This window comes from Lissotriton helveticus, chromosome 2_2 (assembly GCF_964261635.1).
Source record: "Lissotriton helveticus chromosome 2_2, aLisHel1.1, whole genome shotgun sequence".
NCBI lineage: Eukaryota > Metazoa > Chordata > Amphibia > Caudata > Salamandridae > Lissotriton > Lissotriton helveticus.
Genome location: NC_136060.1, coordinates 482,711,863 through 482,732,301, shown reverse-complemented (window position 1 = coordinate 482,732,301; position 20,439 = coordinate 482,711,863). Strand labels below are relative to the sequence as shown.

The following is a 20,439-nucleotide window of genomic DNA, read 5'->3' as shown; positions in this document are numbered from 1 at the left end:
GACAGCACTACTTTTATTGACTTTGTCTGGCTAAGTAAACGTATTGCCTTCACTGCCAGTCCTGACATAGAATTCCACTGTGGCACTCTGTATGCACCAACACCACCTCTACAACCTCAGCTCTTTCTGCAGTCCTGGTCTGTCTGTGTCGTGTACCAGTATGGGATGTATGACGTTACAACGCATACTTTTACAACGCCTACCTTTACATCGCAAGTTTTACAACGCATACCATTACAACGCATAGTGCTTTTAGGCGCTGGGTAGTGAATAGTTTAATTTACTATTCCAACTCCAGTCCCCGTGGATAGTAGGGAAGGTGTTGGATAGTACATTAAACCTATTCCCTATCCTAGAGCGCCCCCCAGCACAATGCGTTGTAATGGTCTGCGTTGTATAAGTTGCATCGTAAAGGCACTGCGTGGTAAAAGTTGCGTTGTAAAGGATGTTTACCACCAGTATGTGTTCTGTGGTCACGGTAAATCTAAAGTCTCTCCTCTTTCTGCAGTGCCTGTCACTCTGGATCCAGACACAGCCAACAAGGACCTGCTCCTGTCTGAAAGCGGGAGACGTGTGAGATGGACAGACAGACTGCAGACTGTGCCTGACAACCCCAAAAGATTCACTTCTGACAGAAGTGTTTTGGGGACGGAGGGGTTCAAGTCAGGGAAGCATTACTGGGAGGTGCAGGTGGTGGAGGACGGAGGAGGTTGGTTTGTGGGGGCTGCCAGAGAGTCTGTAAGTAGGGACCCTGGATTACCTGGGGGCGGGATCTGGGCTCTGTGGTGGTATAATGATGTTCACATGGCCGTCACCGCCTATCTATCCTGCTATACTGGTACCTCGTCTGATTACCCCCTGTTTCTCCACGATCACCCCAAGAAGCTGGGGGTGTACCTGGACTACGAAGCAGGGCGGCTGTCTCTGTACAACACGGACACCATGGAGCATCTCCACACCTTCATCAAGGCCGCCTTCAATGAGAGAATATTTCCGTTCTTCTGCCTCTGGGGTGCAGAGGTGCGCGTCGTATAGAACCTACATTGTGCATCCCGTCACCACCTTGGTGTCCCGTCGTCTCTTACTAGCCATTTATTCCCATCGGAGGCGTTTGTGGAAATTCTGTCGCTACCGACTTTAGGTGGACTTACGACTCTTTGTAATTGTATGAAATACAAGGTTGTGTTTTTCATGTCTATGTCTTTTACATTTATTTTCTTTAAAATAAAAACATATCACCTGTTGCCATTTCCCTGTTAATGCTATCTGCCAATAGCAAATACTAATCATTAAAACACTAACCATCATTGTCGTTGCTGGTCCAGTGATGCGTCCTCTCAAGGCGGTATCACCTTCCAGCAGAGTTATCTTACTTTGGCTGTGACACATCCACTGCCCCTTAAAAGCATCAGTGTCCCATGGAACAGAGATGTCTTTTCCATCAGTTCATGCATTTATCACTGCAACGAGTCTCAATATACTTTTAAAAATATGTCAAGATGCGAATACAGTCAGGACATCCATCGTGAAATAGTCATGCACTACCCTGACTCACTGGAGTAAAGGTGAAATCTACAATTTGAGAAGTGACGATGCATTCACAGCATTTGTGTTTCTATTAAAACCTAGAATGGCATTTTCATGTTCCCTGAGTCACCTTGTTAAAGAGTCAGTCTTTAAAACAGCTGACCTACAAGGCAAACGATCAGTATTATCTTTTAAAATGCTAATGTATAGTACTTTTAAAGAAAAATAGGTATCATAGGCCAAGTGGAAGCAGGATATTGCAAGTCACGTAAAGTATGGCAAAGAGAAACAGAGGGTAAATAGTTAAAGTGGCAATATATTAGCAAAGTGAACACATATGGAATTATTTTTGTTTTTTAATGAGAAGGCATAGCCGACAGAAAGAAATATTTTGGAAAGGAGTACACGAGCGCAACTCAAGACATTCTCTGTTTGTATAAACATGAACTATTTTCAAACCTAATATCTATCTATCTATTTACACACACACACACACACCCACACACACACCCCCACACACACCCCCATGCTCGGGTTTTGTTCATTAGTTTATTGCGGCTTAAGGTAACACGTTTCAACTGTATCCACGGTCTTCTTCACAACAATACCCCTTCGCCATTTTGTGCCTTAATAATCCCCCAACATTTAAAGTGATAGTGCAAATTGCCCACAGTATATTTACCATAAAGTTTTTCAATACTTCGTGAACACAACTAAAAAACTACTTTTTGTTCAACAGTTCCGCAGACTTTAAATCGCACCGTATTCTTAGAACTCTGAACTTGATCAGTAGTACAAAATTTGTAACTAACAAAACCGTGTTTGAATCTAACTCACACCCTGCGTATTTAAGTCATAAGGAGCAGTACCGGAGAATAAAGGTTGTTACTCTCTGTGCATCTAATTTAATTTCTCAGTTCTGTTTGATAACCTTTAACAGCACCATAAATTCTCCAGCACTGCATCTTTCATAGATTCACATGCTTGAATCTTCCCCTCGTTATGGTGGGAGTCTCATGGTAATTAGAAATATAGCAGTATTTGAAGAAAACATTACTCTAAACCCCATGTAAAAGGGACTTCATTTTGTTGCCTATCCTCCTCTTTATAAGGTCCAATAGACAGCCAATGAGACGCCAGCCCTTGGGGCCACAATCCCTTGCAGAGCCACCCAACCTCAGATTTCTACTGCACGTCGTGTGAGAAGGAGTCTATCTGAACACTGCTCAGTTTTCTCTCAACTGGTGAACTTTTGACCCTGTTTATTTCCACTTCAGAACTATATTCAGGTTTTTACTTCAGATTGGGGAAAAATGTCTGAGGGATCTAAAAAGAGATTATTTAGACCCTGCTGATCTAGTGGGAAAGCTAGATTGTTTTCTGAAGACCACCACAAGGAATGTCTTTACTGCTTATATCCTAAGTATGTTCCTAAAGATTGTAAGCACTGCAGGGCTTTCTCTGCTAAAACCTCAAAGGTCAGAGAGGCACGTTTACTTCTGTGGCTACAGAAGAAGAAATCCAGATCAGAGTGTGGGTCCGATATTAAGGAGGCCCATTCTACTCCTGAACGCAAAAGAAAACTGCAATCTGCTTTCACCAAATCTGAGGGCAAAAAACCTAAAATCTCTAAGACCATTGACATTTTACCATCCTCTTTGCCCTCTGCCAGCACATCTTAAAGGAAGTCTGCTTCATTTTCCTCAGTGCCTCACACTCCACAAAAAACATCTGTGGAAAAAAAGACCCTGTGGACGGTGACAACATTGCCGAAAACATCAAGATCATCGACAGTCAGTCTCTCGCTGATAGTGATATCAACGCTGACGACTCCGACATTGTTGACGGCTGGGATCACAAAGCTTACCACATTGATGGCTACTTCGACAACGTCATCGTCGACGTAGACACCGTAGACAATGAAACGAACTACGTCGACAGCGGTTTTCAAATCACCAACGACGAAACTCCAGTCAACGACGATAACAATAAAGAGAAAAACACAGTGGATGAGGAAAAAAAGTTTCCCATGATGCGGGAATCAGGAAGGAGGTCATCTGAGTTGGTAGCTTAGAGTAAAATGTCACCATTTCCACCCTCTCATTTATTATAATTGCAGGAATCTGAGGAGGAAGGTCCATATGGGCCTGCTTATAGTTCATCACAACTCAAAGTAAAATGCCAAGATACAGATAATGAGGAAGAAGATCAAGAAAAATCTGAGTATTTTGAGACTGATTTCTCATTTGAGGATTGCCCACCTCCAAAATCACAGAGATATGAATCCTTTCAGGAGAGCTATGATTTTGAGGAGGAAGAAGATTATATTCCACTGCCACGGGAAGATACCATTTCAGTACCAATTTCATTGATTTCGGACCTAAGACATATGAGAGGGGACTATTATATATGATTCCCAGAAGCTAATGCTCCAGCACTCAACACGCAGAATAAGCAGCAGGTGGCACCTTCTTCTGAAGTTTCACAGCTACCATAGGTTACGCAGAAGACACTGCCTCCAACAGTGATAGCCATCAGGGATGACTATATAGAAAGTGATGTGGAGGAACAGCCAGAAGAAGGAGAGCTGACTCAAGATGAGTCGCCTGTGGGCGATGAATGGGACGACTAAGTTGCGTCTTCTTCACCTTCTCCCTCACCTTCCCCAACGAACTTGCCGCCGTAAGACATAGGAGGTTTTCACAAGCTATTGGAGCAGGCATCTAAGAGGTTCAACTTACCTCTTCCTGTGAAACAGGCAGACTGTTTCCTTTGTGATTTTAAGGATTCCGCCAGAAAATCAAATCCGAGCCATCCTAATAGTGAACCACATATGGGAAGAAGGGATAAAGATTATGAAGAGCCCTGCTTCGGTACCAGCAGCAGTCCCAAGAATGGATAAAAAATATGAGGCTTCGGAATAGTCTCCAGCATGTTTAATTAGCCACCCGAGACCGGAATCGCTGGTTATGCAGGCAGCTCAAAGACGCTCAAGAAATCCTTCGGCTGCATGCTTGGCTCCTCCTAATAAGGAAGGTAGAAGACTGGATAGTATGGGGAAGCGCTACGGCAACCACATCCATCAAAGCGACAGATACCCTAGCCATATAAGGTCGTTATGACTGTCAAATGTGGTCTGATTTAGCACAATTTTTAGACCATCTACCAGTCGACATTAAGGGAGAGGTGCTGCAAATCGTACAAGAAGGAGCTAGGGCAGCCTCAGAAATCATAGATATAGCCATGGACATATCTTTAGTGACTTTCAGGCAGATGGCAGGGGCAATTGCTATTTGCAGACAAAACTGGCTTAAAGCTACATTCTTCCATCTGGAAATTCAAACCAAGATCGTAGATATGCCCTTTGATGGTGAGAATCCTTTTGGAGAGCATGTAGAAGATGCGCTTCAAGGGATCAAAGCAGACAAGGACACAGGACGCTCACTGGGAACACTGCAACAGCAGCTGTATCAATCCTTTCGAGGCAGAGGAGGAAGAGGCCAATACCAGCAAAGGCAGTCCTTTCAATCCTACAAATACCAACCCTACCAACAGCAAGGATTTCCTCAATATGCAAACCAGCAACAATACCAACAACAGTCGGCCAGAAGAAGACCTCCAGCAAGAGGAAAGTCACAGGACAATGGTAGACGACAGTGACACTTTCAGAGCACCTCCTGTTAGGCTCCTCTGGCTCCTCAGGGTCGGCGTGATGCTATAAGGGTTCCGCTTCCCGATCGTTCCGAACTCACTATGAATTACACTGAGTTGCGGTCGGATCGGACAGGGGACAAAGGACGGGAAGGGACAGCAGGGACAAAGGTTCTGTAAAACATAAGCAAACACGGTTAGCACACCCCTCTCATTCCAACCACATATGACTACTCTCATATATTCTCGCTAGAATAGGGTACCTTAAAGCAGAACTTCTGCAATTCAAAAAGAAAATAACACCAAAGGCATCACTCCTCGTGATGATAATCAACCTGCATTTGCCAAAGTTCTCTTATTTTTTCATAAGGACTTTAAGGTTATTTCCCTCCCTGATAATTGATAAACAACCAATTAGTTTGCTGTTTGGCATGAGTCTTCATGCAGATAGTTCTCCCTTAGGACTTTCTCCATAGACTACTGCCACAGTACTAAGTTCCCAAGAGATGCGCTAGCTCTGAATATACCAACGTTGGCGCTCCTCCTCTTTTGGGAATCAACACGCTTTCCAAGGCAAAGTCTGTTTCCGTGATATAGATCCAAGCGCTCCTCCTCTTAAGGGAGATCAACACGCTTCCACTACGGGATTTAAAGTCTTGATGCGGCTATCCCACCAACCAGGCTCTCTTTCACTCCGTTGCCTCACGGAGGCGAAATTCACCTTCCTTGGTCCGCGCCGCCAATTAGTTACTGAACGGATTGGCCCCTTCGTTAACTTCACAAAGCAGACCGCCGTGTTTTTCTATTGTTTGTCACGGTCTCTGCACCGAGAGCAAGAGCAGCCGCTCCTCTCTCCTACCTGATGCCGTCTTCCTTCGAAGCTCTTCTCTCCGCCGGTTCTCGAAACCCCCAAAGAACAAACGGCTCACTCTGGACTTGGGCGTCTTCCTCTCCGGACCGCCGATGAGTTCAAATTTCAGAATTACGCGCACGGCTCCCTGCACGTGCGTTGCATAAATAACCTCCTCCTGCCCCTGAGCATTCTGGGACCTGTAGTCCCTAGTTCTATGGTATCCGCTTTTCTGTCTAGGTAGGCGCATCAGCTGGATCCCGACACCTCCCACCTCGCCACGACACAAACCTCATCAAACCCACTACCTCTCTCAATATTAGCAACAATGGTTAGCAATAACATCAGACAAATGGGTGCTAGACATCATTCATCAGGGACTCACCCTAGAGTTCATTCAAATCCCCCTGAGTCGACCTCCCATTCCCAAGAAACCTCATCATCTGAAATTGCTGAAGTGGGAGATAACAGATCTTCTTTTGAAGGGAGCAATAGAGGAGGTCCCTCATCAACATTGAAGCAAAGGTTTCTACTCCCATTTTTTTCTAATAAATACAAAACAAAGTACCAAATGGAGGCAGGTAATGGATTTAAGGGGTTTAAACAAGTATACAAAGAAACAGCTCTTCAGAATGCTATTGTTACAAGAAATTCTCCTAATGCTAAACAGGGGAGACTTTATGACATCATTGGATCTCTTAGATGCATACTTTCACGTCCCTATTCACATCAAACATCGAAGGAACCTAAGGTTTGAGGTGGCACTATCAGTTCAAGGTGTTGGCCTTTGGTCTCCGGTCAGCGCCAAGGGTGTTCTCAAAATGTATGGCACCAGTGGCAGCGTTTCTGAGAAAACAAGGACACCAGGTCTAGCCGACTGGCTAGTAAAAGGTCTGACTCATCACTCAGCTCAAAGCTCATTAACGGCGTGTCGTCGGCTATTCAAAACCCTAGGTCTCAGGGTCAATGTGGAAAAATCCTCCCTGGTACCATCTCATACTCTGCAGTTTCTGGGAACAGTGCTGAACACAAGGGAGGCAAAGGCATACTCTTCAGAGGAACATATCCAAAAGATCCTGAAGTTGGCATCTCAGATCAAAAGAAAGAAAAGAGTATGTTTCAGTGAGAATGTACAAATCTTTTATGGGAATGCTGTCATCCTGCATTCCTCTAATTACAAATTGTCGCCTGCATATGCGACCACTTCAAGAGCAAATCGATCTGCAATGGATTCAGTCTCAAGGATCATTCGAGGATCTCATGTCTGTCACTCCACAAATAAGGGAAGCTCTGTCATGGCGGGGGCTAAGACCAAACTTTTCCACTGGACTACTTTTCTAGCCTCAGTCTCCCAGTTTCATAATAACAACGGATGCATTTCTACAGGGATGGGGAGCGCACTTACAGGACCTGGAAATTCAAGGTCACTGGAACTCTCAGGAAGCGCTGATGCATATCAGCTTGCTGGAACTAAAAGCTGGGTTTCTAGGCCTATAAGCATTTGTCCCCAGAATCCGAAATTCCCCAGTCCTGGTGAGAACAGACAACACTACCACTATGGTTTACCTGCTCAAGCAGGGAGGAACAAAATCACAAACATTATCAGCTCAGGCTCAAGAGATTTAGCAGTGGCTTCTGAAGCACACAATCTCATACAGATACAGCATGTTCCTGAAGTCCACAACACATGGGCAGACTCCCTAATCAGATCCTCAAAACTCTGCCACAAATGGGAGTTGGATCGCCACTGAAACCATCGAATATGGCCGAGAGAGTTCTGGTTCACGGAACTCCTCAGGATGTCAATATCACCTCATATTCGATTCCCGCCTGTACACGATCTAATATCCGTGAACGAAGGGCAAGTGGTGCACCCACAGATAGGCTCTCCAAATTTGTTGGCCCGGAACCTCATGACCAAGAATTTCAGTCCTTGAACATTCCTCAAGAATGCTGGGATATTCTCAGTCACTCAATGGTAATTTCCACTAATAAAACGTATGCAACTAAATGGTAAAAGTTCTGCCAGTGGTGTTTAGGGCGGTGAACAACCTTTACAACGAAACTTTTACAACGCACTACCATTACAACGCGTTCATTACAACGCAAACCATTACAACGCATTGCGCTGGGGGGCGCTCTAGGATAGGGAATACGTTTAATTTACTATCCAACACCTTCCCTAGTGTCCACGGGGACTGGAGTTGGAATAGTAAATTAAACTATTCACTATCCAGCACCCCAAAGCGCTATGCATTGTAGTGGATTGCGATGTAAAAACCGCGTTGTAAAGGCAGGCATTGTAATAGCCTGCGTTGTAACGTCATACATCCGTTTAGGGCACTCTTTACACCCTCTACAGTCAACACCCGAGCAAATACTATCATCTTTACTACATCTAGCCAGAACAGGATTAGTCCATTCGTCTATCAAAGTGCATCTAGCTGCAATCTCGAGATACTGTAGAAAACCAGCAAAGGTCTCTCTTTGGTGTGCCAGAGTAATGAAGGTATTTATGAAAGGAGTTTTTCCACCGTTAAAAGTCCAGCGATTCCCTGGCAGCTTAACACGGTCCTGTCACAGCTGATGAAAGCCCCTTTCGAGCCTATCCATAAGGCTGACATAAAGTTTGTGTCCTGGAAAACGGCAATATTGCTAGCCCTAACATCAACCGGGAGAATAAGTGAAATACAAGCTTTTTCAATTTCTGAACCCTTTATGCAATTCAAGAAAGATAAAGTGATACTGAGAACAAATCTAAAGTTCATCCTAAAGGTCCCGACTTCATTCCATCTCAATGAACCTATTGTTCTACCTGCATACTTTCCAGGACCCATCGTCTCTAGCGGAAAGATCTCTTCCGCGGTAGATGTCAGACGCTGCTTAAGATTTTACATTGATAGAACAATGACATTCTGAAAGTCAAATCAGTTACTCATTGCTTTTGCTCCTCCCAGGAAGGGGTACGCTTTGTCTAGAAACAGTATTTCCAGATGGATCTCGTCAACGATTGCGTTTTGCCATGAGAAGGCAGGAAGACCTCTGACTTCGAAGTGGTCTGCTCATTCGGTAAGGAAGGTGGCTACTTCTACTGCATTGTTCACAGGAGTGTCGCTACCGGACATCTGTAGGGCGGCAACATGGTTGAATTTCAACCCCTTTACCAAGCAGTACTGTTTCGATACAGCATGGAAAGGAGATTCTGTGGTGGGACAAGCTGTGCTCCAAGACTATTTCAGTAGGTACTTTTTTCAGAGTTGTATACGTTTTTATACATTAGTAGATGTTATTATTCCATGCTTAAGTTGTTATATATTCATATATATATTTAATTGTTGATGCTCTGACTTTCAAGACAGACAAATAGCTGTCTCTGTATTACACTAGAAGCATATGTAATGGTTTTCCATGGTCCATAAGGGTAAAAGAGGGTCTGTCCTTAAAACGCCTGTTTGGAAATTGTGTACTGCTCGCTATTCTGATTCAAGCATGTGAGTCTATGAAAGTTTCAATGCTGGAGAAAAAACAAGTTACTTACCTATAAACTGTTGTTCTCCAGTATTGATGTCTTTCATAGATTCACATGCAGCCCGCCCACCTCCCCGTTTTAAGGCAAACCACTCTAACCTCATGGTGGGAAGCTCACTCTACACTTGTGCTCGAAATCTGAGGTTGGGTGGCTCTGCATGGGATTGTGGTCTCGAGGGCTGGCGTCTCATTGGCTGTCTATTGGATCTTATAAAGAGGAGGATAGGTAACAAAATGGAGTCCCCCTTACATGGGGTTTACAGTAATTTTTTCTTCTAATACTGCTATATTTTAAATTACAGTGAGACTCTCACCATGAAGACGGGAGGATTCAAACATGTAAATCTATGAAAGATATCAATACTGGAGAACCACAGTGTACAGGTAAGTAACTTGTTTTTTCTGCCGGGGTTTCAGAACCCACCTTGATCTCCCATCACTTAAACATTGATAGTCATTATTTGTTTTCTTCCATTAAAGTGCTTAGTGCAATTGCTTAGCTCCCCATTAGCCTCTACTCATAAAAACTAGAGATACATTGTATTATGAGCTAGTGCTCTCAATACATGAAGTGCTTTCTGTTCAACTAAAGCTGCTTCTCCTTTGATCAGATACCAGACACCAACATTCCTAGGATTATATTGCACTCCAAACTTAAAAAATATATAAATACATAGTAAATGTGAGTCGCACTAGTTTACTCATAGATATCAACTTATCTCTCTGCAATTCGATACTTTTCAAAGCACATGGGAGAATTGCCTGATTTTATGTGCAAACGTATATATACAAGTTAAATACACAGTGCAGTTTCTTTCATAATATTGTGCCACATGCAGAACGACATTGTACATACAACTGATTGATTGATTGATTGAATAAGGATTTGTAGTGCGCAACTTTGCCCGAAGGCGTCAAGGCGCAATTGATGGAAGATAGCCAGGTACATATATAGAAATATAGGGTATAGAGGCCTAGGAGTAGGCTTCAGTAAAGAGCAAAGTTTTAAGGCCCTTTCTGAAAAGGACAAGAGATTCTTGGTCCCTGAGTTCCAAGGGGAGCTCGTTCCAAAGTCTGGGAGCGAGAGAGGAGAAAGCCTTCCCTCCCCATCTCGCCTTGGCGACTCGGGGGACTGTCAGCAAATTCTGGCTTGCAGAGCGCAGGGCCCTACCAGGGACGTAGGTCGACACTAGGGACCTGATGCCCTCAGCACCAGCACCATGAAGAGCCAGGTGGGTAATGGTCAGGATTTAAACTTTTATCCTGGCATACACAGGGAGCCAGTGAAGATTTTTTCTGATCAAGGTTCCTGAAGAGCGTCTGGGGGCATTGACGACAAACCTCGCTACAGCGTTCTGGACGACTTGCAGGCGATGGAGTAGTTTGTTGCTCATGCCAAGATATAAGGCATTGCAGTAGTCCAGTCGCGAGGATAGGAGGGCGACCGCAACCAGCTTCCGGGCGTCAGGAGAGAGGTAATGGGTAAGTTTTCTTAACACCCTTAGAACCCCGCAGCAGGTTGAGACCGTTCTGTTAACTTGTTTATCGAAAGCAAGTGAGGTGTCAAATATGACTCCCAAGTTACGGGCGACGGGAGAAGGCTGGGGACAAGTTCCCAGTGTCTGTGGCCACCAGTCGGCTGAACAGACCTCCTTGTTTCCACCGAAGACCAGAATCTCCGTCTTTTCCCCGTTTAACTTGAGGAAGTTCGAGGCCATTCAACCTGCCACTGCTTCCATGCAAATTCTAAAATTTAGGCCCGTGGTCTCAACAGATTGCGACAGAGAGACCATGATCTGGGTGTCATCGGCGTACAAGAGCACTTCCAGTCCAAAAGTTCTGATGAGCCTAGCAAGTGGGGCCACATAAACGTGACGAGCGTAGGGCTCAGGGAAGAGCCCTGCGGGACCCCACACTGCAGAGGCCTGGCGGTGGAAAGGAAGTCACCCAATTTGACCCTTTGCTCCCGATGGTTGAGGAAGGAAGTGAGGAGGCTCAGAGCCAGACCCTCCACCCCCGTCTCCCTGAGACGGGAGGTCAAGATGGTAGGGGACAGGGTGTCAAATGCGGCTGTAAGGTCGAGCAGGATCAGAAGAGTAGTCTGACCACTGTCGACCTTAGCGCGGATGTTATTGACCACCACTGTGAGGGCTGACTCAGTGCTGTGCGCCTTTCGGAAGCCATGTTGAGAGGGGTCAAGCAGGCAGGTCTTATCAAGAAAGGCGCTAAGATGGAAATTCAAATGAGCCTCCAGCATCTTGGCTGGAGCAGAAAGGAGGGAAATGGGACGAAAGTTCTTCAGAGTCCCAGGATTCAAGGAGGCCTTTTTCAAGAGGGGCTTAACGATGGCAGTGTTCCAGGATGCTGGAAATGATCTGCTGGAGATGGCCCTATTCATAACTTCCAACAAGGGGGGAAGTAAGGTGTCCCTGCAATTTTTTAAGATTTTAAGCGGACAGGGGTCAAGGGGAGATCCTGACTTGATCGAGTCCAGAAGTTTGTCGAGGGCCTTAGTCGTGAGAAGGGGAAAACTGGAGTAGGTATCATTGGAGACTGGGGTATGCTCTAGGCTGGGAGGAGGAACATGAGTGAGATTATGAGTCTGGAGTGCTGTGTAAATATCCAGAATTTTAGTGTGGAAGAAGGTGGAGATCTGATCACAGAGTTCTTGCGAGGGAACTATGGGATCAGGATGTTGGACAAGAGATAAGGTATCTACCACCTTGAAAAGGTCTCCAGGGGAAGTGAGGGATAAGGTTAGATTGGAAAAATAGGTTTGCTTTTCGGCTAACACCACCGCTTTGTAGCTCTTGAGGAGATTTTTATGCTTGGTCCGTTGGTCGGCATCTGGCTGAGCTCTCCAGAGCCTTTCTTGCCTCCTACACTCCTGTCTCTGCAATCTAAGAGATTCTGAGTACCAGGGCGCTGACGGGCGTTTCCTGGCACAATAGTGGGATTTAAGCGGGGCGAGAGTGTCCACAGCCCTGGAGATGGTGCTTGCGAACTCACGGGCAGTGGTATCAATGTCCTGAGAAGGGGGAGGCTTAAAGTTGGCAATGAGAGGGCCAAGGGATTCATTGGACAGGCCCCTGTAACTCCTCTTCAGTACCCAACAGTTCATATCCGTGGGAGGGGCGGGAAGAAAGCCTGACGCGAATTCAAGGGGGACTGCTTTATGATCCGATCAGGTGAGGGGCAAAGGGGAGCCAATCTCTAGCCTGGGGTCGTTCGTAAACACCCCATCTAAGATGTGGCCAGCCGAATGGGTAGGAAATAGCACTTTTTGGGAAAGGCTGAGAGAAGCCAGTAAGTCCACAAGGGACGTTGTATCAGCCGAGTTGAGATTTTCTAAATGGAAATTGAAATCTCCACGAATAGTCAGGGAGGGCCTATTAATAAATGGTTCGATTACTTCGAGTAAATCGGCGGCGAACAAAGACCTAGAGCCCGGAGGTCTGTAGATAAGGATACCTGCAAAGTTTTCCTTGGGGGAGGTGCTGAGGGAAAAGAAAAGGGCCTGAAAAGAATTCTGGGGAGAAGGAAGGGACTCCATGCGACAGGTGAATGAATTTTTTTATATAATGCCTATTCCACCCCCTCTACGACCCTCTCTGTCCTGTCTCACCATGGCATAACCATCAGGGAGGGCATTAATCAGGTCAGGACCTGCTGAGTCTGAGCCCCACGTTTCGGTGACAAAGACCCAGGAGGGTTTTCTTTCCGATACAAAATCTCGAAAAGCAAAGTTGTTTCTGACCAGGGAACGAGCATTAATAAGGAAGCCTACTTCTTTCGGGGGAGGGGGGGGGGGTCCTGTGCCCCAGATATCCTAGGTGGATTTGCGGCGTAAGCAAGATTTAGCGGACTAGGTTCGTTCGTACAGCTGCAAATAAAGCCATGGCGCAGTTGCTCGGGAAATAGTTTGTGATGGCACACTTGCGGGGAGGGTCTAAGTGATATGAGAGTGCCAAACAGGTCCCCAAGGTCATCAAGGGGAGTGATAAGAGGCTGAGCAGTGCGCCTGACCCCTGACGCCTCCTTGGCGTTAAGTCCGGCTCGTCCGCAATGCGCGTCCGCTGCGCGAAGAAGAAGGTCGTCCCCTTTTATGGCCGACTAGAGCGCGTCCGAGCGCTGGAATACCCCCAATATGGCCGCCAAAACCAAGTTCGCCTCCCCGGGGCCGAGCTCTCAGCGTCAATGCTCGGCTGAGAGCGGCCCAGGCAGCGACTGGTAGGGGGAGGTCCTTAGACAGGTAAGAAGAGTGGTTACGATCTGTTCCAAATGTTCCACACCCAATGCACAAATTAAAAGAGGCTTTTCAAATCAAGCCAAATAAGAGCTTTTTACATCAAGCAGAACGCAGAGTAAAACTGTATTAAAAAACAGGCAAGAGTGCGTGGAGAACCTCCCGGCTTATCACCTCAGGAGGGGGGAAGGTACAACAAGCTAAGACGAGCACAGGGTCATGGGACCCCTTTTATGGCCGACTAGAGCGCGTCCGAGCGCTGGAATACCCCCAATATGGCTGCCAAAACCAAGTTCGCCTCCCCGGGGCCGAGCTCTCAGCGTCAATGCTCGGCTGAGAGCGGCCCGGGCAACGACTGGTAGGGGGAGGTCCTTAGACAGGTAAGAAGATTGGTTACGATCTGTTCCAAATGCTCCACACCCAATGCACAAATTAAAATAGTCTTTTCAAATCAAGCCAAATAAGAGCTTTTTACCTCAAGCAGAACGCAGAGTAAAACTGTATTAAAAAAACAGGCAAGAATGCGTGGAGAACCTCCCGGCTTATCGCCTCAGGAGGGGGAAGGTACAACAAGCGCAAATGCCTCTTGGAAAGCTATGTCTTAGCTGACACTAATTAAAATAACGTCCCATCATCCGGAATGGTGCCTTGTACTTCTCTCAAATATTATTTGAATAGTGGGCAAGTGCCCTAAAGTGCAGTATATCTCTTATCTGTCCCCCTCCACCCTCTCTTAAATTGTTGTTCACAATTCTAAAGTGCCCTGTGCTCAAAGTTAAAACTGATTCTCATTTATCATACAAACTTTTCTATGGATTAGCTTACGGACTCGGTTCAATATGTGGAAATGTTTCAACTTTTTTATCCCTCTGCTTTTCTTCTCACTCCAAATAACTGACTAATATGCACCACTGAAATTATTTTCATATTTCAGCAAATTAATTCACCACTAATCCTTTATGGGCTTCCTGAATAGCATGTTTCAACACCCCATCAGGGGTACAAGCGCTATATAAATACAAACCTTTTTTTCCTCCTCTTTCCTTCCGCTATCATTCCAAATCCAAATAACTGACTAACCTATCCACCACTTAAAATGTACTTGCATGTTTCACTATACTAATTCAACACTAATCCTCTATGGGTCCCGGAGTAGCGAGCTACTCACCGAAAAAAGCGATTTGACGCCTCGTCAGGGGTAGTAAGCGCTATATAAATGCAATTACAATACAATACAATACAACAATAAATGTACATGCAGGTCCTCTTTGATATTCAAGCCTGTAGGGGCCTTCGTGTTAAATCTTAGAATGTGTTTCGACTCCAACTGTCTCAGGCACCGTTCTCTGTTTCCTCCTCTACTACGGACTAGTACCTGGTCTATGGCAAAGTATTGCAAATTCTTCAGATTGCTGTCATGTACTTGTTCAAAGTGTCTGTTCACTGGATAAGTGGAGTCCTTGTTGACAATTGCCCTGATATGTTGCAATATTCTCAAGTGAACACTCAGGATTGTACTGCCTATATACATTTTCTGACATGTGCACCTTAAAATATATACTACATGATCACTTTTGCTGTGTAAGGGGATGTCGGATGGTCCGCAGTTGATCTGTCAGGGGTATTGGCAAGTGTCTAATGTTGACTCCATACCTACAAGCCCTACATCTCTGGCATTTTGTAAAGCCTCCTCCACCAATCAACCAAGACTCACCTACTCTCATCTCTGGGCTGCTCACTACAAGGTTGTCTCTCATTGACCTCGCCCTTCTAAATGTAATTAGTTTTTTTTACTTATCTTTTGGCCAATGATGGGATCACTGCATAGCAAATGCCAATTGTTATGAAAAAATTCTTACTTCCCTGTGTTCAGAATTGAATCTGGTGATAAATCTAAGTTCTTGTCCAGAGTTATCTGTAGTATTCCTAATTGATGTCATTTCTAGAACCATTGATGTCACTTAGAATGCTGCGGTGTCTAGAGCTCATTCTGCCGTGAGCTGCTCCTGTGTTAACTGCCTGTTTCTACTTGTGGATGTCAAGTTGTCATTCCTACAATAAAAGCTGTTACTACAAACCTACGCTTGGATTCAATTACTACATAATTTCTGGCGACGACTGGGTACATACAGCTTCTACCTTCAAGATAAGGACTATTTGAATGACAACGTTCACCTTTACTACTGGAAAACTTGTTTCCTGCCTTCAGTTTTACACTGCTGAATTCAACTTTTGAAGTTGCCACTCTCCGATGCTGAAACGCCACCCGTGAGTCTTACAATTAAATTTATCAGTTTTGGTAAATATTTTTCTTACCGGGTGTTGGATTCCGTTACACGCATTTTTCGAATCGCATGGAACCTCTGCACCCGCTCTGTATGCACCCGCAGCATCTAGGCAACTCAGAAGCGCCTAGCAACGCTGAAGAGCTTCCATCTTCGTTCTCCGATCTTCTCTTCCCGGAACTCCACTGCATTGTGGGTATCACCTTTCAACTTTAAGACGTCTGACGTCACGACGTGCCGCCATTTTGTTTATTTACATAATATATCGAAAAACAGTGATCACGAAGACGTTTTTTTTTCCTTCATATCTCCTTCAATTTGCCTCGTTTTTCAAGCCGACTCATTTCCCAGCAGTTTACTGACATAAAGGTACTGGAACATACTCTTACAATTAATTATTTAATTTTTTTTCTTTCTCACTCAATTTTACTATTATCTTCCAGACTATCATAGTCACAAAAAAAAAAAATACTTAAACATGTCCAATATTGCTGCGCCACCTCATTTCTTACAAAATGCTGGTGATCCCAATATCGAATGGGATTTATGGCATCCAATGTTCTTAGCCTATGTTGAGGTTTTAGAGAAAGATGGGTGTTCCGCTAAACGTAAATTAGCTCTTCTCAGACACTGTCTTGGTGGAGCTGGCATTAAAGAATTCGACAATCTTCCACCACTTGATGATGCTGGAGAATTAGATGTGTTTGAGAAAGCCTGTGCACGAATGAAAATTCGTTTTGGAAGGAAGATAAATACTGTTATGGAACGTTTCAAATTTTATTCTCGAATTCAAAAACAGGATGAATCTATTGAGGATTATGTCTCTGCTTTAAGATCTCTAGCTTGTTCTTGTGCTTTTGAGACCATTTCTTACGAACAAGTTCTCAGAGATCAGATAATGATGCGCACCAAGAGCAAGAAAATCCAAGAAAGACTCTGGTTAGGTACAGAATCTTCTTTAAGCTCTGTCATCAATATTGCTAAAGGCATTGAGCAATCCGAATTGTTTGTTTCAGAAATCAGAGGTCAACCATCCAAGTCTCAAGTCACTGAAACTGAAGTTGCATTAGTAAGAAATCAAAATTTTTCAGCCAGTTCCAACAGGTCACTCCCTAGAAAAGACAATGAGAAGAAAGTAGTTGAGAATAAAACTATGGCAGAAAATAAAGTCTCTTACAGGAAAAATATTTATTGTTACAGATGCGGTAGCTCTAACCATGTTGGAAATTACAGAGGATGCCCAGCTTGGGATAGAGTTTGTGTAAAATGTAAAAGGAAAGGACATTTTGCTAATGTTTGTCGTTCTTCCCAAAGAGTCAATTACATCTCCCAAGAAGAAGAAGAAGTTTTACAAAGTTTTAATTGTATTCTATCTGTTGATGATTCTGAACAGAAAGAATTTCCTTCTTTTACCATCTTAGTTGATAACCAGCCCATTCTTTTAATGATGGATTCTTGTTCATGGTACTCCATCATTGGGTTGAATCTGTTTAAAAGTCTCTGGGGGGATAGGAAATTATTGACCTCAGACATATCTCCAGGGGGTTACACTGGTAAAAGAATAAATATCGAAGGTTTCTTTTGGGCTGATTTTCAAGTTGCTGATCGTTTTGCCAAAGGGAAAGTTTATGTTGCAACCAAAGGTGTTGCTATTTTTAGTTGGCCACATCAACGCTTACTCGGCATTAAACTTGACCCCAATGCAAATCCTTCAGTATATTTGGGAGAACCATATGTTTTAAGTATTTGCGAATGCCTTTCGGTCTCGCAAGTGCTGCTTCTGTGTTCCAACGCCTGATGAAAGAGGTTCTTCTTAATTGTAAAGGAGCTATTGCGTTCCAAGACGATATTTTAATTTTTGGTGTAGATGTCGAGGAACACGATCACAACTTGCATAGTGTACTGACCAATGTGCAAAAGAAAGGTCTTACTCTAAAGTTTAACAAATGCAAATTCCGACAATCCAAAGTTGAATACTTAGGGCATGAAATTTCCAGTGATGGCATAAAACCTAAACTAAATCATGTAAAAAGTATCACTGATGCTCCCACCCCTCTTTCGAAGGAACAACTATTATCCTTCTTAGGACTCACCGAATTTTATGGAAAATTTGTGAAAGATTACTCTACCATTGTACATCCTTTACGCTCTTTGCTAAAGAAACAAGCCAAATTCGTGTGGGGTACAGAACAACAAACCTCCTTTGATTCATTGAAAAGCAAAATTGTAAATGCCCCTTTCCTCAAACCCTTCTCTGTCCACAAAGATTGCATTGTTTGCGTAGATGCCAGTAATGTAGGACTTGGTGCCGTTTTGATGCAAAGGCATCGTTTTGGTGAATATGTTGTCTCCTATGCTTCTAGGACTCTAAAAGATGCTGAATTTAATTACTCTACTATAGAAAAGGAGCTCCTTGCTTGTACTTGGGCTACACAGCATTTTCGACAATTTATTTGGGGCACGAAATTCACTTTAAGGACTGACCACAAACCCCTTGTCAACATGTTGTCGGCTGGGGGTGGTAGAACTCTCACCGCCCGTTTGGCTCGCCTCGCTGCTAAACTGCAGGAATACCAGTGTGAAGTTGTCTATGTTCCAGGACGGCTTAATGTACATGCAGACTGCATGTCACGCCTTCCTATCAAAGAAATTTCCAATACGGTTATTTCTGATGAATGTGATGTTGCTTTCTCTCTCTCTGATGTTAATTTAATTTGTGGTAAGGGTTTAGAAAATTCCATCACTGAAAGTGTTTGGTCTGATGCCATGCGTAACGATGAAGTTCTTACCAAAGTTAAGTCTTTCTTGAGTGCTGGTTGGCCTGAAGAGCGGAAGTTGTGTGGTGATTTAGCTTCTTTCTTCAAAGTAAAGGATGAACTGTCAGCAATCGATGACATGGTCTACAGAGATGACAAAATTGTCCCACCTCTCGACGTCCGTGAATCCATTTGTAGGTTGGCCCATGAAGGTCACATGGGGATGTCCACCACTAAAAGAAGAATCCGAGAGTATTATTGGTGGCCTAGTTTAGATGCCATGGTGGATAGGTGGGTAAGGAATTGCTCCCCATGTTCTTTAAGCGACAAATCTGTGAAACCCATTTCTTCTGGGTTTTCTCCCATCGAATTTGTTTGTGGACCTTGGAGGAAGTTAGGTATTGACATCATAGGTCCTTTTAATTACCAGTCAGGAAAAGATATGTTTGCTGTAGTACTTGTGGATTACTTCTCCAAGTGGCCCGAGCTCAAAATTGTTGAAAAAGTTAATTCTGAAGTCGTTGTTGAATTTCTAAACGAAGTATTCTGTAGAGAAGGTCTACCTGAAGAAATTGTTTCTGACAACGGACCGCAGTTTGTTAGTGAAGTTTTTTCTGCTTTTCTTGATACTTGTGGCATTCTCCACAAAAGAGTTTCTAATTATTCTCCCCAATCTAATGGCCAGGTAGAACGCTTTAACAGAGTAATTAAGGAGTCCTGCCAGTTGGCTCTACGGAGCGGTTTAAAATGGAAAAAAGCTCTACAAGCCACTTTGTTTACCTATCGTATGTCCCCCAACTCTGTCACTGGTTTGTCCCCTTTTGAAATGTTGCGTTGCAGGAAACCTGGTACCAAAATTTTTCCTTGGTGGTTGAAGTCAAAGGACTCTGGGTACTTAGAATTGGATATGAATAGAATTAAAGACCGTGTTGGTAAATACCAAAACAAAATGGTTAGAAACTCTTCCCCCAAATTTGTTTCGCCCAAAATTTCAGTTGGTGACTTAGTCAGAGTGAAGTTTGGCGGCATCATCCCCAAAGGCATTTCCAGGTGGTCTTCGCCTGTCAAAGTGACAGAAGTTTTTAGCAAAGCTGTCAGGGTAGAGGGTGGTAAGATTTGGAATTTTAGGCGTGTCTCTGTTTGCAAGTCAAATGTTATAAATGAGAGACTCGTCCATTCTGATCCCAATCCATCTGATTCTAGTTTTCAAGGTTACCATGAAGCTTTTGATAATCTGCATTTTTCCCAAACTCCCCTTCCCCGAATTCATCCTAACAATATTCCTTTTCAGACTCATGATGTTGAATCTCAAAATTCTCATGATACTGTTTCTCAAGATACTTTTGATGTTGTTTCTCAAAATTTTGCTTCTCAGGCGTGTTCTCCTCAGCCTGCCAGTTTACGCTGTAGTTCTCGTGTAAAGCATGTTCCTGTAAAGCTTAAGGATTACGTTTGCTCTTAATGTTTCAAAAAAAAAAAATTTTTTTCTTTTCTTTTTTTTTTTTTAATTTCTGTTGTAAGGTTTATTGTTTTTTTTTTTTTTTTTTTTTTTTCGGTGGGAGGTGTGTAGTATTCCTAATTGATGTCATTTCTAGA

General features: G+C 43.9%; 1 protein-coding gene across 2 annotated transcripts in view; it reads left to right on the top strand.

Annotated features, from left to right (window-relative positions):
• Window positions 1-20,439, top strand: part of LOC144821550 (E3 ubiquitin-protein ligase TRIM7-like) — a 249,905-nt gene that overhangs the window by 89,744 nt on the left and 139,722 nt on the right. Inside the window, exon 6 of one of the 2 annotated variants that reach the window (XM_078678725.1) lies at window positions 509-1,243. The exons of the other annotated variant lie outside the window; for it this stretch is intronic. Coding sequence (XP_078534851.1) covers window positions 509-1,035 — 527 coding nt within the window. The 3' untranslated portion in view covers window positions 1,036-1,243. Of the gene's footprint in view, window positions 1-508; window positions 1,244-20,439 lie in introns of those variants that run through there. 2 annotated transcript variants of the gene reach the window in all.